The 14,388-nt window shown below is 48.7% G+C and overlaps 1 protein-coding gene across 1 annotated transcript in view; it reads left to right on the top strand.

Annotated features, from left to right (window-relative positions):
• The window catches only part of DNAI1 (dynein axonemal intermediate chain 1), a 148,408-nt gene that overhangs the window by 71,478 nt on the left and 62,542 nt on the right, over positions 1 to 14,388 (top strand). Inside the window, exons 14-16 of the mRNA XM_033164582.1 lie at positions 2,048 to 2,137; positions 7,979 to 8,066; positions 10,338 to 10,417. Coding sequence (XP_033020473.1) covers positions 2,048 to 2,137; positions 7,979 to 8,066; positions 10,338 to 10,417 — 258 coding nt within the window. The remainder of the gene's footprint in view (positions 1 to 2,047; positions 2,138 to 7,978; positions 8,067 to 10,337; positions 10,418 to 14,388) is intronic.

Genomic DNA, 14,388 nt, shown 5'->3' with positions numbered 1-14,388 from the left:
CGAGGGAGCCGGTGTACAGCTTCCGAGTCATGTGGCCAGCATGACCAAGCCGCTTCTGACCAGAGCGGTACCTATTTATCTACTTGCACTTGACGTGCTTTCGAACTGCTAGGTTGGCAGGAGCTGGGACCAAGCAACAGGAGCTCACCGTGTCACGGGGATTCGAACCGCCGATCTTCTGATCGGCAAGCCCTAGGCTCTGTGGTTTAACCCACAGTAGCACGTGCCTATTCCAAACCTTTCAAATTTGTAATCAATAAAGTTGTAGCCTATTTGACCCAAGATATACTCTTTGTCCTGTCTGGTTATTTCATTGCATCGGGGGTCATGGGTCCTTGGCATGCAGTGGCATGCACTGCTTTAAGAGCAGAATCAGTGGAGAGAGGAGCCTGGTGCTCAGAAATCCACCATTCAGCCTGCAGTTTTATTTTGGGGGAGATCTGATATGGTATGAATAGATTGTCACACAAGAAGTATGCACTAGGCTCTCGGCTGATGGGGCTCATTTACATCAGGCGATGCTAACGGGGATCTATATCTACGGAACGGCTTCGACAGAGACAAATGCCACCTTCACGCAGTGCAGAATGTTATTGGGAAATGGCTGGCCTGGCTGATAGATAGATGCATCGTTAGGCCCAGGCAGACACTTTGCAAGCCGGGCCATCTCTTCTGGAAATTAGATCAATTATGAGGCATTTGATTCAAGCTGAGATTTATCTTACAGACCTCCAAGCATTTATCCTCCTCCAACTGCCCTCTTCTGAACTGTCAAAATCCGAAAGGCAAATCAATCTCTCCGGGTTTCTACATGGGTGGTACAGAGTGGATTTCTACACGCAGAGTGGATTTCTGTTCCCCTTGCTGAAGCAGCCAAAGAGTTGTGCAAAATGAGGCAGTAACTTCGTGTCTGCCCCGCTTTAGACGTAAGGTGGGAGAAAACTAGGAATTTGGAGGACTTGCTGCCAGGTAAATGAGTATCTGGTTGCACCCTTTAGACAACTGCCTTGATCTACATAATGTATTTGTTGTTATTCAGTCGTTCAGTCGTGTCCAACTCTTCATGACCCCATGGACCAGAGCACGCCAGGCACGCCTATCCTTCACTGCCTCTCGCAGTTTCGCCAAACTCATGTTAGTAGCTTCGAGAACACTGTCCAACCATCTCATCCTCTGTCATCCCCTTCTCCTTGTGCCCTCCATCTTTCCCAGCATCAGGGTCTTTTCTAGGGAGTCTTCTCTTCTCATGTGGTGGCCAAAGTACTGGAGCCTCAACTTCAGGATCTGTCCTTCTAGTGAGCACTCAGGGCTGATGGTCCAGCTCTCACTTCCGTACATTACTACTGGGAAAACCATAGCTTTAACTATACGGACCTTTGTTGGCAAGGTGATGTCTTTGCTTTTTAAGATGCTGTCTAGGTTTGTCATTGCTTTTCTCCCAAGAAGCAGGCATCTTCTTATTTCGTGACTGCTGTCACCATCTGCAGTGATCATGGAACCCAAGAAAGTGAAATCTCTCACTGCCTCCATTTCTTCCCCTTCTATTTGCCAGGAGGTGATGGGACCAGTGGCCATGATCTTAGTTTTTTTGATGTTGAGCTTCAGGCCATATTTTGCGCTCTCCTCTTTCACCCTCATTAAAAGGTTTAATAATAATAATAATAATGTATACAGTTTGCTTAAATGGAGACAACATAATCCATTTTCCCACATGGAAGTTTGCAAACTGGTATTAGAAACCCAAGCTCTGTGGTGGCTCTTGGTGGCATGCTCCACCAAGTTTTTTTCTGCACAAATTCCTTCTAAATGGAGTGTTGGACTCACCCTGCACCCAACCAGCCTAGCAGAATAAGTCTTTCTAAGCAGAAAGGCAAACCAAGGTGAAATGTTAGGGCTTCTCTGGAGGGTGGGAGTGGCAGCAGTTGCACTGTGGATTAACTGGATGAATGGAGAGAGAACAGAGTTTAGCATCTTTCGGTAAATTCCAAATAAAACCTTTTCAACCGACTCTCGTTTGCTGGAAAATCTTTGTGTTTCTCTTTCCCAGGTCAAGTGGCAGAAAGATGACATGGATAACAACTTGAACTTCTTCTCCGTCTCTTCTGATGGGCGCATTGTGTCCTGGACTCTGGTTAAGGTAAGCCCTTTCTGGTCTTGTGCGATGAGGCACAGCATGGTGTCAGCTTATCACTCCTGCCCCTGTTTAATATCCTGCTATGTGTGGTGTTTTGGGGATGCTGCTGTTATGAAAGAAGGAACTTAGTCTTTCCTGCATTAGGCCTCACCATTCCTAATTGCACATACCTATTTAAAAACCAAAACAAGAGGAGTTGACAAAATTGAGAACAGTAAGGCACTGAACCAGTCCCTGCCCCCTTTCAGGATTTATCTGGTAGCTGTGGTGAGATCCTGGCCTGTTGGATTATGCACTGCTAAGAGCTCTTTAATTCTTCCACTCTGCTGAATGTGTAGCTCAAGCCCCACTTGGCTTCCATATTCTTGGCTGGGCCACGAGTATTTTTATTGTCCTTCCTTCCTTCCTTCCTTCCTTCCTTCCTTCCTTCCTTCTTTCCTTCCTTGCCTTAAACCATCAGGTCCCGGGATGGTTACAACAGTATTGTATTCAGTTATACAAAGATATTAAAGAGTTACAATTATAAAAGCAAGTCAATCCATTCCAGCCAGTACAGAACAGTATAAATACAAAATATTGTAACTGAAAAGGCCAGGTTTGTGTGCAAAGAAGTTCATCTTCAGCATCTGAAGAACACATCTGAAGGCAGCCTTTTTTAGTGAAGTTTTTAATGCTTGATTTTTTATTGTGTTTTTACTATTCTGCTGGGAGCTGCCCAGAGTGGCTGGGGAAACCCTGCCAGATGGGCGGGGTATAAATATAGAATTATTTACTTATTTATTATTAGTGATGAAAGCTATACAGTGAAGATGTCAGGTGCACCTCTGTGGGTGGGGAGTTTCACAATTTTGGGGCTGCCACAGAGACTCCCCTCGCCTGGTCTTCCATTCCCAACAATTCTGAGGACGGCAGACCTAACAAGAGGGCCTATCACCCTGCTGATCTTAACACCTGAGAGGTTCTGTAGGACAATAAGTGGTCTTTCAGATACTTGGGACCTAAGTTGTTCTGGGCTTCAACTCTGCCACGAGCCCCTTGAAATGGGACTGGAAACAAACTGGCATCCAGTTCCTTGCTTGTTCATTGAACCTTGAGTCTACTCCCTTGTGACCCTTGGTAGGAGCACACAGGCCCCTTTCCTGATCTGCTTCATAAGTCCAAATGCTTCTCTGCAGGACTATTCAGGTGTTCAATGTGGCTGCCCCCAAACTTTAGGGAGTCAGTTGCACTGCTAGCTGCGCCAGGGCCGTCTCGTCATAGGGGCTGGGTGGCGCGCTGCGCCGGGGCACCCCCGCGAGCCCGCCGGCATACCAGGCGCCCACACCCCAACCCGCCCCCACGGGCGGGCGGGTGCTCGTGCGCTGGTGGGCGAGCTACAAGCCGGCCGCCCTCCGGAGCCCCAGCTGGAGCGCTGGGAAGGGCGCGCAAAGCCCTGCACTGCTCCAGCACCACGCCCCTCATCCCCCACTTGCTCCTTCCCCCTCCCGAGGGGCGGCCAGCGCGGGAAGGTGACGGGCGGAGAGGCGGCATGCCGGGGACGCCGAGGGATCGTCGCGCCACGGCGGCCGATCCCTTTAAGACGGCCCTGAGCTGCGCTCATAAGAACAAAAGAGGAGTCCAATATTCTGTTCTCATGGTGGCCATGCAGTTGCCCCAAGTGGGAGAAGCAGGACCCAAGGACAATTACACTCTCCCCTCTTGTGGCTTCCAAAAACTGGTATTCAGAGTCACTGTTGTTGTTGTTTAGTCGTGTCTGACTCTTCGTGACCCCATGGACCAGAGCACGCCAGGCACTCCTGTCTTCCACAGCCTCCCGCAGTTTGGCCAGACTCATGTTGGTATCTTCGAGAACACTGTCCAACCATCTCGTCCTCTGTCGTCCCCTTCTCCTTGTGCCCTCCATGTTTCCCAACATCAGCGTCTTTTCCAGGGAGTCTTCTCTTCTCATGAGGTGGCCAAAGTCTTGGAGCCTCAGCTTCAGGATCTGCCCTCCCAGTGAGCACTCCGGGCTGATTTCTTCAAGGATGGATAGGTTTGATCTTCTTGATGTCCATGGGACTCTCAAGAGTCTCCTCCAGCACCATAATTCAAAAGCATCAATTCTTTGGCGATCAGCCTTCTTTATGGTCCAGCTCTCACTTCCATACATCACTACTGGGAAAACCATAGCTTTAACTATACGGACCTTTGTCGGCAAGGTGATGTCTCTGCTTTTTAAGATGCTGTCTAGGTTTGTCATTGCTTTTCTCCCAAGAAGCAGGCGTCTTTTAATTTCGTGGCTGCTGTCACCATCTGCAGTGATCATGGAGCCCAAGAAAGTAAAATCTCTCGCTGCCTCCATTTCTTCCCCTTTTATTTGCCAGGAGGTGATGGGACCAGTGGCCATGAACTTAGTTTTTTTGATGTTGAGCTGCAGACCATATTTTGCGCTCTCCTCTTTCACCCTCACTAAAAGGTTCATTAATTCCTCCTCACTTTCTGCCATCAAGGTTGTGTCATCAGCATATCTGAGGTTGTTGATATTTCTTCCGGCAATCTTAATTCCGGCTTGGGATTCATGCAGCCCAGCCTTTCACATGATGAATTCTGCATATAAGTTAAATAAGCAGGGAGACAATATACAGCCTTGTCGTACTCCTTTCCCAATTTTGAACCAATCAGTTGTTCCATATCAAGTTCTAACTGTAGCTTCTTGTCCCACATAGAGATTTCTCAAGAGACAGAATCACTACTGTCTCCGATTGCTCTCTTTACAAAAGGCCACATACCACCTTAATAGATCTGGGTGGCAAACCTTTTACTTGACTCTCCTGGCTCACTCCTTGACTAACGCTGTGGTCTCTGGTTTCAGTGAAAAGCCTCATCTTCTTTCCACGTCTCCATTGTGCAAAGGCATTCAGGTTCTTGAAACAGATTCCAAAAATAGAGACGCAGGCGCCTTTTTTTGGGCTTTATTCCTGAGGTGAGACACCTCAGCTCTTTGGCAGTGCTTTGTTGAGAGTTTCTCGTGGGGTGCAGACCAAGGATGTTAAGCTACTTTCCCCCATTCACTCCATTATTTTTTATTCTATTTTTTTGAAGAAAGGGGGAACTTTCAAAGCACAATAGGCTAAAGCAGCAATTCTGGAGTTGAAAGGGCTGCTCAGGCATTGATTTTTCCAATTGTAGCAGCAAACCTCTCTAGGAGGAAGTGAAATCTAGCCCTTAAACGCTGGTGTCTATTTTGTGTATTACCGTACTTCTATTAACAGCGAAACCTTTGTTGGCTAAAAAGGGCTATGCCTTCCAAATTGTGGCTGGTACCCTAACTAAGCAAAGCTGAATGTGGGAAAATTCAGGACACATAAAAGCAGGGGTCAGCAAACTTTTTCAGCAGGGGGCCGGTCCACTGTCCCTCAGATCTTGTGGGGGGGGGGGAGAACAAATTCCTATGCCCCACAAATAACCCAGAGATGCATTTTAAATAAAAGCACATGTTCTACTCATGTAAAAACACCAGGCAGGCCCCACAAATAACCCAGAGATGCATTTTAAATAAAAGCACATGTTCTACTCATGTAAGAACACCAGGCAGGCCCCACAAATAACCCAGAGATGCATTTTAAATAAAAGCACATGTTCTACTTATGTAAAAACACCAGGCAGGCCCCACAAATAACCCAGAGATGCATTTTAAATAAAAGCACATGTTGTACTCATGTAAAAACACCAGGCAGGCCCCACAAATAACCTAGAGATGCATTTTAAATACAGTGGTACCTCGCAAGACGAATGCCTCGCTAGACGAAAAACTCGCCAGACAAAAGGCATTCGCTAACGAAAGGGTGACTCGCAAGACGAATTTCCCTATGGGTGCGACTCGCAAGACGAAAAATTTTCGCTTTTTTATTTTGTCAAACCGCGTTTCCCTTGTCCGTGCTTTGCAAGACGAAATTTTCGCTAGACGACAGCACTCGCAGAACAAATTAATTTCGTCTTGCGAGGCACCAGTGTAAAAGGACACATTCTACTCATTTAAAAACATGCTGGTTCCCGGACCGTCCGTGGGCCGGATTTAGAAGGCGATTGGGCCGGTTTTGGCCCTCAGTTTGCCTACCCATGCATAAAAGGAAGTCCTTCTGCACACAGCACATGGTTAAACTGTGGAACTCGCTTGGGGTGTGTGGAGAAGGAGGTGGCTAACGATGCAGGAGAGGGGTTTAAGGGGAGGGAGGAAAGGAAGGCAAAAGTTCTCCCCCCCCCCAGCCAGCTCTCTCTCTCTCTCTCTCTCTGTCTCTCTCTCTCTCTCTGGAAACCGAGAGGAGGAGGAGGAGGAGGCAGCTGTCGGTTGCTGCCGCAGCCGGCGCTGAGCAATGGAAGGGGAAAGGATCATGTTAACTTTGCTTATTGTAACGTTTCAAAGCATCAGCCGCCCGTTTTCAAAGGCAGCCAGGCTCCCCTCCCCCCCAGCTAACCCTATTGTCTAGCTGAGGGGCTCGGCAGCAGCTGATAGGGGCTGATGCAGGGGGCCAAATACGCCCCCCTGTAAGCGTGGGAAATGGCTCCCGCTTGCTTTGAGGCTGCAAGGAGGCGAGGTCTTCCCAGTCCCTGGCCAGCAGGGGGAAGGAGAGGAGCTGCTTCCTTTGAAAAACGGGAAATTAAAGGGATATAAAAAATAAGAGATGGCAGTGGGAAACAGCTTCAAATAAGGGAGTTTCCTGGGGGAAACGGGATACTTGACAGCACTGTCTAGAAGGATCTTCTCTTATATTCTAGGTTTCACTGGTGGAGGTGCCCCGTGAGCAGAGTTTTGCTAGCTGAGTGCTGCTGCCTTTGGAAGGTTGCTGGCAGCATTTTCGTCCATCTCTCCTTCCCCGCTGGCGCCCCTGTACTCCGAAAACATCTGCTCCAGAGGATTGGGGCCCCTGGAGCATAATAATAATAATAATAATAATAATAATAATAATAATAATAATAATAATAAATTTTTATTTATACCCCGCCCTTTCCCCACCAAACTGAGCTCAGGGCGGCTAACACCAATAAAATCGCAACAAAAACATAAAACAATTCATTAAAATACAGATTAAAATACAATTTAAAATTCAATTTAGACTGCAGCCTCATTTTTAAGTAGCCCACCAATCACACGAAAAGAATGAAGCATCAGGAGGTGGTGCAGGGGGCTGCACAAAGAAGGGGACACCAGCAAAAATAACAACTAACATGCCCCCCCGTCCTCAAGGGGAAGCCTCTGCTGTATACCCCCCCATGAATGGAAGGAGTTCTTCTATTTGTGGAGAGCTAGTGGGAATCCAAGCCTCTGTTAGCTGAGATTTTTGCATTGCAGCGGGTTGGACTAGATGACCCCCCGGGGTCCCTTCCAACTCTCAAATTCTATGATTCTGTGACCCTGTGTTCCTGAAGGCAAATGGAAAGAACTCTCATCTTTTCTTTTCTTTGTCTTGTCTGAGCGTCCCTGCTGGACACATCTGGAGCACCCCCCCAACCCAACCCAACCCCCATCATGTTTCTGTGCAAGAGGAAAAGCTTTTCTGATGGGTATGGAACTGCCCTGAGCTTGATCTCAGAGAACAGCCCAGATGTGCTTATAATAGGATGCAAGGGTACACACTGGACTTGCAAACATCTCATTAAGACCCAGCTCCCGCAAACTGCCGGCCACCGCCATGAAACATTCAGCAGTTTGATTCCTCTCTCTCTCTCTCTCTCTCTCTCTCTCTCTCTCTCTCTCTTCTTTTCTTTCGAACCCCCTTGACAAAGTGTTCTGTCTCAAAGCAGTGCCTCATTGTTGCGACGCCGGTGCCGGCAATTGTTCTGATCTCTTTCTCCTTTCCCTGACAGAACGAGCTGGTTCATACAGATATCATCAAGCTTCTTGTGGAAGGGACCACCGTGGAAGGGCCAGAGGGCCTGCAGCTGCAGACTTTTGGTACGGGCTGAAATCTCTCCTCCCTGCGCCCCCCCAAAGACCCCGTTTGATGCTGGAACCGAGGGCTGGAGTCGTGGGCAAGCTTACTTGGGAGCCAGTGCCACGGAGCTCGGTGGGACTTGCTCCCAAGTAACCACACACAGAAAACTGCAGTGAAGTAACCCGAGTGGGTTGGCCTCAGGAGAGGGTCTGGAAACCAAGACTTATGAGCAGGCATAGGCAAACTCGGCCCTCCAGATGTTTTGGGACTAACCACTGGATCCTGTTAGCTAGGGATCATGGGAGTTGTAGGCCAAAAACATCTGGAGGGCCGAGTTTGCCTATGCCTGCTTATGAGGAACGGTTGAGGGAGCCGAGTGTGCTTATCCAGGAGAAGATGGAGAGGGGACGTGACAGCCATCTTGTACCCTGGATAGCTCCGTTGGTTAGAGCAGTGTTTTTCAACCACTGTTCCGCGGCACACTAGTGTGCCGCGAGATGTTGCCTGGTGTGCCGTGGGAAAAATTGAAAAATTACTTTATATATAGTCAATATAGGCACAGAGTTAATTTTTTAAACATTTTTTAACATTTTCTAATGGTGGTGTGCCTCGTGATTTTTTTCATGAAACAAGTGTGCCTTTGCCCAAAAAAAGGTTGAAAAACACTGGGTTAGAGCGTGGTGCTGATAACGCCTAGGTTGCAGGTTCGATCCCCATATGGGACAGCGGCATATTCCTGCATTGCAGGGGGTTGGACTAGATGACCCTCGGGGTCCCTCCCAGCTCTACAGTGATCCTTTGATCAGAAGGCCTGCGGAGAAGAAGCTGCCCATGTTGAGTTTCTGCCAGCAGTGGCTTCTGTTGATGCCTATTGGGGCTGGTCAGAGAGACCAGCAGGAGATGGAGTGGCCAGAATCTCCAACTGCAACTACAAGGGGCAACACTGAGACTGTGATGGCCTGGGAGTCAGACTCTGATGCTGAACCTGAGGGATCCCAGCCTGCACAGGATTCCCCGCCTCCAGAACCAGCTGAGCCGGGGCCAGGGCTTGAGCCTGAAGGATCCCCACCTGTGCTGGATCCCCAGGTGCAGGCATCAGCAGAGTCTGCTCTGGCTCCTGATGGGAGGGAGGACCCATTGCCTGCAGGTGCTCCACTCCCAGCCTCTTCAGAGGAAGCTGAGGCAGCCCCTGGGTCCAGTAACCCACCAGCCTCTCCTGAGCTACAGAGGCTCAGGGCAGAGAGGCGAAGGGAGTTAAGTGTCTGCAGGAGGAGTGCTCGCCTCCAGGCCCGGAGGAGAGGCGAGTCTCCGGAGGATCGGAGGATCGGGACCGCCCTAAGCATAGGGCCAGATAAAAGCCAGCCAGACCCAGCCCAAGTTGCGTGAGCAACTTAGTTGCAAGTGTGTGCTCAACCTGCAACCTTGTGCCTGAACCTGCCTTGGACCTTGACCTGCTCCCTGCCTTGCTCCCTGCCGGACTGACCTCCTTTGGACCCCTAGACCCAGGACTGGACTTGGACCTCGCTTCATGGACAAACCCTTGGGGCCAGCACAGAGACTGAGGAAGCTAACTGGCAGGGTCCCCCATCCCCATGGACCGGTTGTATGAAAAAAAGCAGGTGGAGGCTGGACAAGGGCAGGCTGAGGTTGATGGGGCAGTGCCTCAGCCACCCTCGGGAGCCAGTCTCCATCGGCTTCCACCGTTTGTGTGGATAGAGGCAGCTTCCTTGCAATAAGCCCTCTTAGCCCTTCCAAAAAGAAACCTGGTTCCACAGTTACGCTTTGCTCGTTTTCCTCTGGTCACTCAGACTTTCAGGATGCTTCCGAGAGCAGTTTCCTCCGCAGGAAATAGATTATTAAAGGCTTACCGATGCCTTTGCAAAACTAGCCGTGTTATGGTAGAGGTTGAAGGGAGTGGGGAGCTAACAGGCACGCAGCTGGTTCCCATGCAGGATGGGTGCACACCTCAGGATCCAACAGCTCTCTTCTGCTTTGGCAAAGCCTCTCTTTTCAGCACAGCTAGATAAAAAGGACCATGTTTTCTTCCTGAGCCAAAAACTGCAGCCCCTTTGTTTCACTTTATCGGAATTCCCATATAACTCCTGCATCAGTTCGCCCAAAGGGAGCTGTGATGGTTCCCTGCCCCAGTTAAACAGCTGGTGAATCTGGAGCTATTGCTCTTGTTAAACAACAGGTTGGATAGCTAGAGCCTCCCAGGGAAAATGGAGCCCTGAGAGAGTTCCATGACAAACTTTTATTTCTTATTTATACCCCTCTCTCCTTCCAAACAGGCTGCGGGACTTCATTTGACTTTCACAAGAAGATTGATTATTTGTTCCTTGTGGGTACAGAAGAAGGCAAAATCTACAAAGTAAGGCCCTTCCCTCTGCAAGCTGTTGCTCCTCCTGTTTCTGCAGAATGATGTCTGGCATTTCCAGTCCCAAAATATGCTCTGAAAGGCTTTTGTGTCTGCATGTGGCGACGCCTGCATGACGTTTGCCAGATTCCTCTCAAGATGGGATGTTTAAGTAAAGCAAGTGAACAGATTGCACTGACTGAGTTTGAGGAGGATTTTCCCCCTCTCTAGGAGAACCAGACTGTGAGAGACACTTTGGGCCAGGAAGGACTGTCCCAGTGAAGGAAATGAAATTGGCCTTGCCAAACTCCCTGCCATGCAAAAATAAATAAATAATCCAGCATTTTAAGACTGCGCAAGGACGAGGAATGGCAAGCCCAGCCATGCTGCCTGTAGAGCTTGTTTGTTAAATGGTTATTGGAAGAGAATGTCGTTGCCTTTAACGCCTTCCGACAATCAGCCCAATAACGCGCTAATTTCTGGCTGCAGAACAATTATGGCAAATTTCAGAGAGTAGCTCTGTTAATAGCATTTCGGAAGCCAAGAAGTGATTATCTTAATTACACACCCAGCCCTATCTGCTGCCCTTTTCTGCAGATAAATTGTTTCTGCATTAATGGAGACGTGCTGCCCTAAACGGCTGCCGCGTACTCTGCGTGCATGCCCTGTTTATGAATCTGCCAAGCCAAAAAAAACCCTCTCTTGACGGGAGCTGGGAGCACGGATTTGAGGAAAAGAAACTAAGGGCATCAATGTTGTGCACGGAAGCCTTGTGGAAACGCTCCTTCTCCTTAATCTATTAATTGCCTTCTATGCAATCATTTCAAGGGGATGTACAATAGGTAAAGGTAAAGGGACCCCTGACCACTAGGTCCAGTCGCAGATGACTCTGGGGTTGCGGTGCTCATCTCGCTTTACTGGCCGAGGGAGCCAGCGTACAGCTTCCGGGTCATGTGGCCAGCATAACTAAGCCGCTTCTGGCGAACCAGAGCAGCACACGGACATGCCGTTTACCTTCCCACTGGAGCGGTACCTATTTATCTACTTGCACTTTGACGTGCTTTCGAACTGCTAGGTGGGCAGGAGCAGGGACCGAACAATGGGAGCTCACCCCGTCCCAGGGATTCGAACCGCCGACCTTCTGATCGGCAAGCCCTAAGCTCAGTGGTTTAGACCACAGCGCCACCCGCGTCCTGATGTACAATAGAAGCAGCAAAAAACAGTTGAAAACTCCCCAGCCAAGAGGACGAAAACTAAACTAAAACAATATAAAATAATCACTCACAGAAAGGACACGTTTATCCAGCTGGGAACAAAAATGTATCCCACTGTTTCCAGAAACCCACTTTCTTGCCATAACTCCACGGGAATGCTGTTCACTAGAACATGGGCAGCCACACTGAAAGCCCTGCTCCAAGTTTCTGCAGAGCAGCCTTCTGAGATATTTGCAGGAGGGACATTACCTCCAGCCGCAGGGATCTTTGGGTGTATAAGGGATAAGGCGGTCTCTCAAGTAACCTGGTTCTGAGCTTTTGATGTTAATGCATCTTGAACTTGGCCCAGTAGGAGATTGGCAGCCAGCGAAAGTGCGGCAAGCAGCGGGTCCATATGCTACTGGTTGTTTGCCAACACCACTGCCCCACAAGCCATCTAGCTGCCTTGTTCTACATCATCTCCAGCCTCCAACCAACTCCAAGGGTAGCCGCACGTAGAGTTCATTGCAGTAATCCATCAATGCTGGGACATCTGCTTTGTGGTGGGTGACCCTTGCTCCGAAAAACGTGGTCAAAATCAAAGGGTTCAGGACCCAATTTCATAAAATCATACACAGATTTTACTAAAATGAGAGAGAAAAGCTCCAAACAATTGCACAGATTAAAATAGCTCAGAACTTAAGAAAACAACCAACAGTAACTTATCCAGCTAATGAACATAAAGGCTTACACTGAAATCTCAGTAGGCGGAGGAAAGGAACAGGATGCTGTCAAAAGCCCAAATAGACACTGACCTTGGCTGGCTGGCTGGCTGGCTGCTGAGAGCTCCCACCAATCCAGGTTTTATGGGGGCTTAGACCATAGGTGTTTAACTCTGCCACCCAATTACCTTGTGACACCAGCCTTGAAGCCTTAACAGGAGACAGCTGTATGTAAGCTCCTTAATTCTGAGGTACTTACCCATTCCCATAAACCAGTCTGAAAGGGGTGATATCATCACATGCTTACAGAGAGGTTTTTAATGTTTGAGATTTTTCTGTGTTTTAATATTTTGTTGGCAGCCGCCCAGAAAGGCTGGGGCAACCCAGTCAGACGGGTGGCATATAAATTAAATTATCAAGCTACCCCAATCCAAGGAGAAGTGTTCCTCACTCTGGGTCTTTCTCCTCCACAGCTTCCACTGTCTCTTGTCCTGCCTTTCCGTTGCATCCCCTCCTCAATTAGCTTCCAGGAAATTCTGGGAGAGCATTTGCCATACTCCTAGGAAACAAACGAAAGCCTCCGATTCAGACTTGGAAGTCCCAAGTAACTTTAAAATAAAACACAACAAACCCCACAGAGGTGGATTTGGCACAGGGTCAAACGGCCCATTGTGAAGGAGAACTTTGGCTGGGCCTTTTAGCTTCTAGAGTGGTCCAGGCATCCAAAGGGCAAATTAGACCTAGAGGTGAGAGCCTTGGAGTGGAAGGAAGCATCAATGGTGGAAGGTGAGCTCCCCAACTCTCAGGAGAATCAGGATCACCCCTCTTTCCATTCTTTACTGCCATGGGTTCTCTTGTGCCCATTTCTCATGGCCTTCGGCAAATGGGTTTGGAAGCAGGCATGGGCGTAACCAAGGGGAGCCGGGGGGGGGACAACAACTGCCCCCCCATCAAGTAGAATAATAGAAATACTTAACTAACTGACCAATCACATTGGTTCTGCCCCCCCCTAAAAAAGCCCTGCTCCTCACAACAAAAATTCTGGCTATGCCCATGGAAGCAGGTGCAGTTCTGCCCTTAATGAGTTGGCCATATAATTTTGCTTTGGTCATTCTCTGAGCCAGGACCTCATAGGTTTCTTGCCATATGTCGTTTGGGCTAAGAGGACCCTTCTTGCCAAGAAAGCACCATCATCAACAGCCACCTGAATGTTAACATTTCCTGGCCCTCCAGCCCTATAAAACCTCTTCTGCACTAGAAACAAACATTCAGGCAAGCCAACGTCTTCCTTCTTCTGTTAAATTGCCCGTGGTCTGATTGCCGGAAGGAAGGCATTGGTGAGGAAACATACTGATCTTTGGTTTCAGGAATCATTAGCAATGATGGAGGGTTGCTGCTTTGCAGGTGCTTTTCAGCAATATAATTATGCGCAGGACCAGCAGCTCGGTCTCTCGGAAAGATTCCTGCACCTTAAACATTTATAAAAATTTCAGTGATGCTGGAACACCCAACTCACCCAAAGAGGCAAATCTGTCGCCTGAACCAATGCAATTTAACAGGGAAGAGCAGTTTATCTGGAAGGCCCTGGGATACCCCACAAGTCAGAAATTAATAACTTTGCTTTCAGGAAGAACTGGCCGACTGGAGATAGTGACCTTCGGAAAAGGTGCGACAGAGATTTGCATTTGGTCTTGCCAAGTTTGAATGCCGGAATTTAGTCTCACTGGTCTTCGTTCAGCTCTGACATAAACTTTAAAGTCGCTGCCCGGCTGTGGCCAACTCACTCCATCTCGGCCTCTGTAAAATGGAAAATTCTTTCTAGTAGCACCTTAGAGACCAACTGAGTTAGTTGCTGGTATGAGCTTTCGTGTGCATGCACACTTCTTCAGATACACTGAAACAGAAGTCACCAGATCCTTAAATATAGTGGGGGAGTGGGGAGGGGTATTACTCAGAAGGGTGGTGGGAATGGGTGATAGGCTGATAAGTGTGGAAAACCCCTCCCCACTCCCCCACTATATTTAAGGATCTGGTGACTTCTGTTTCAGTGTATCTGAAGAAGTGTGCATGC

The sequence above is a fragment of the Lacerta agilis genome, chromosome 11 (assembly GCF_009819535.1).
Source record: "Lacerta agilis isolate rLacAgi1 chromosome 11, rLacAgi1.pri, whole genome shotgun sequence".
NCBI classification, from domain to species: domain Eukaryota; kingdom Metazoa; phylum Chordata; class Lepidosauria; order Squamata; family Lacertidae; genus Lacerta; species Lacerta agilis.
The sequence above is the reverse complement of the archived record's forward strand: the minus strand, read 5'-3'. Positions and strand labels throughout refer to the sequence as shown.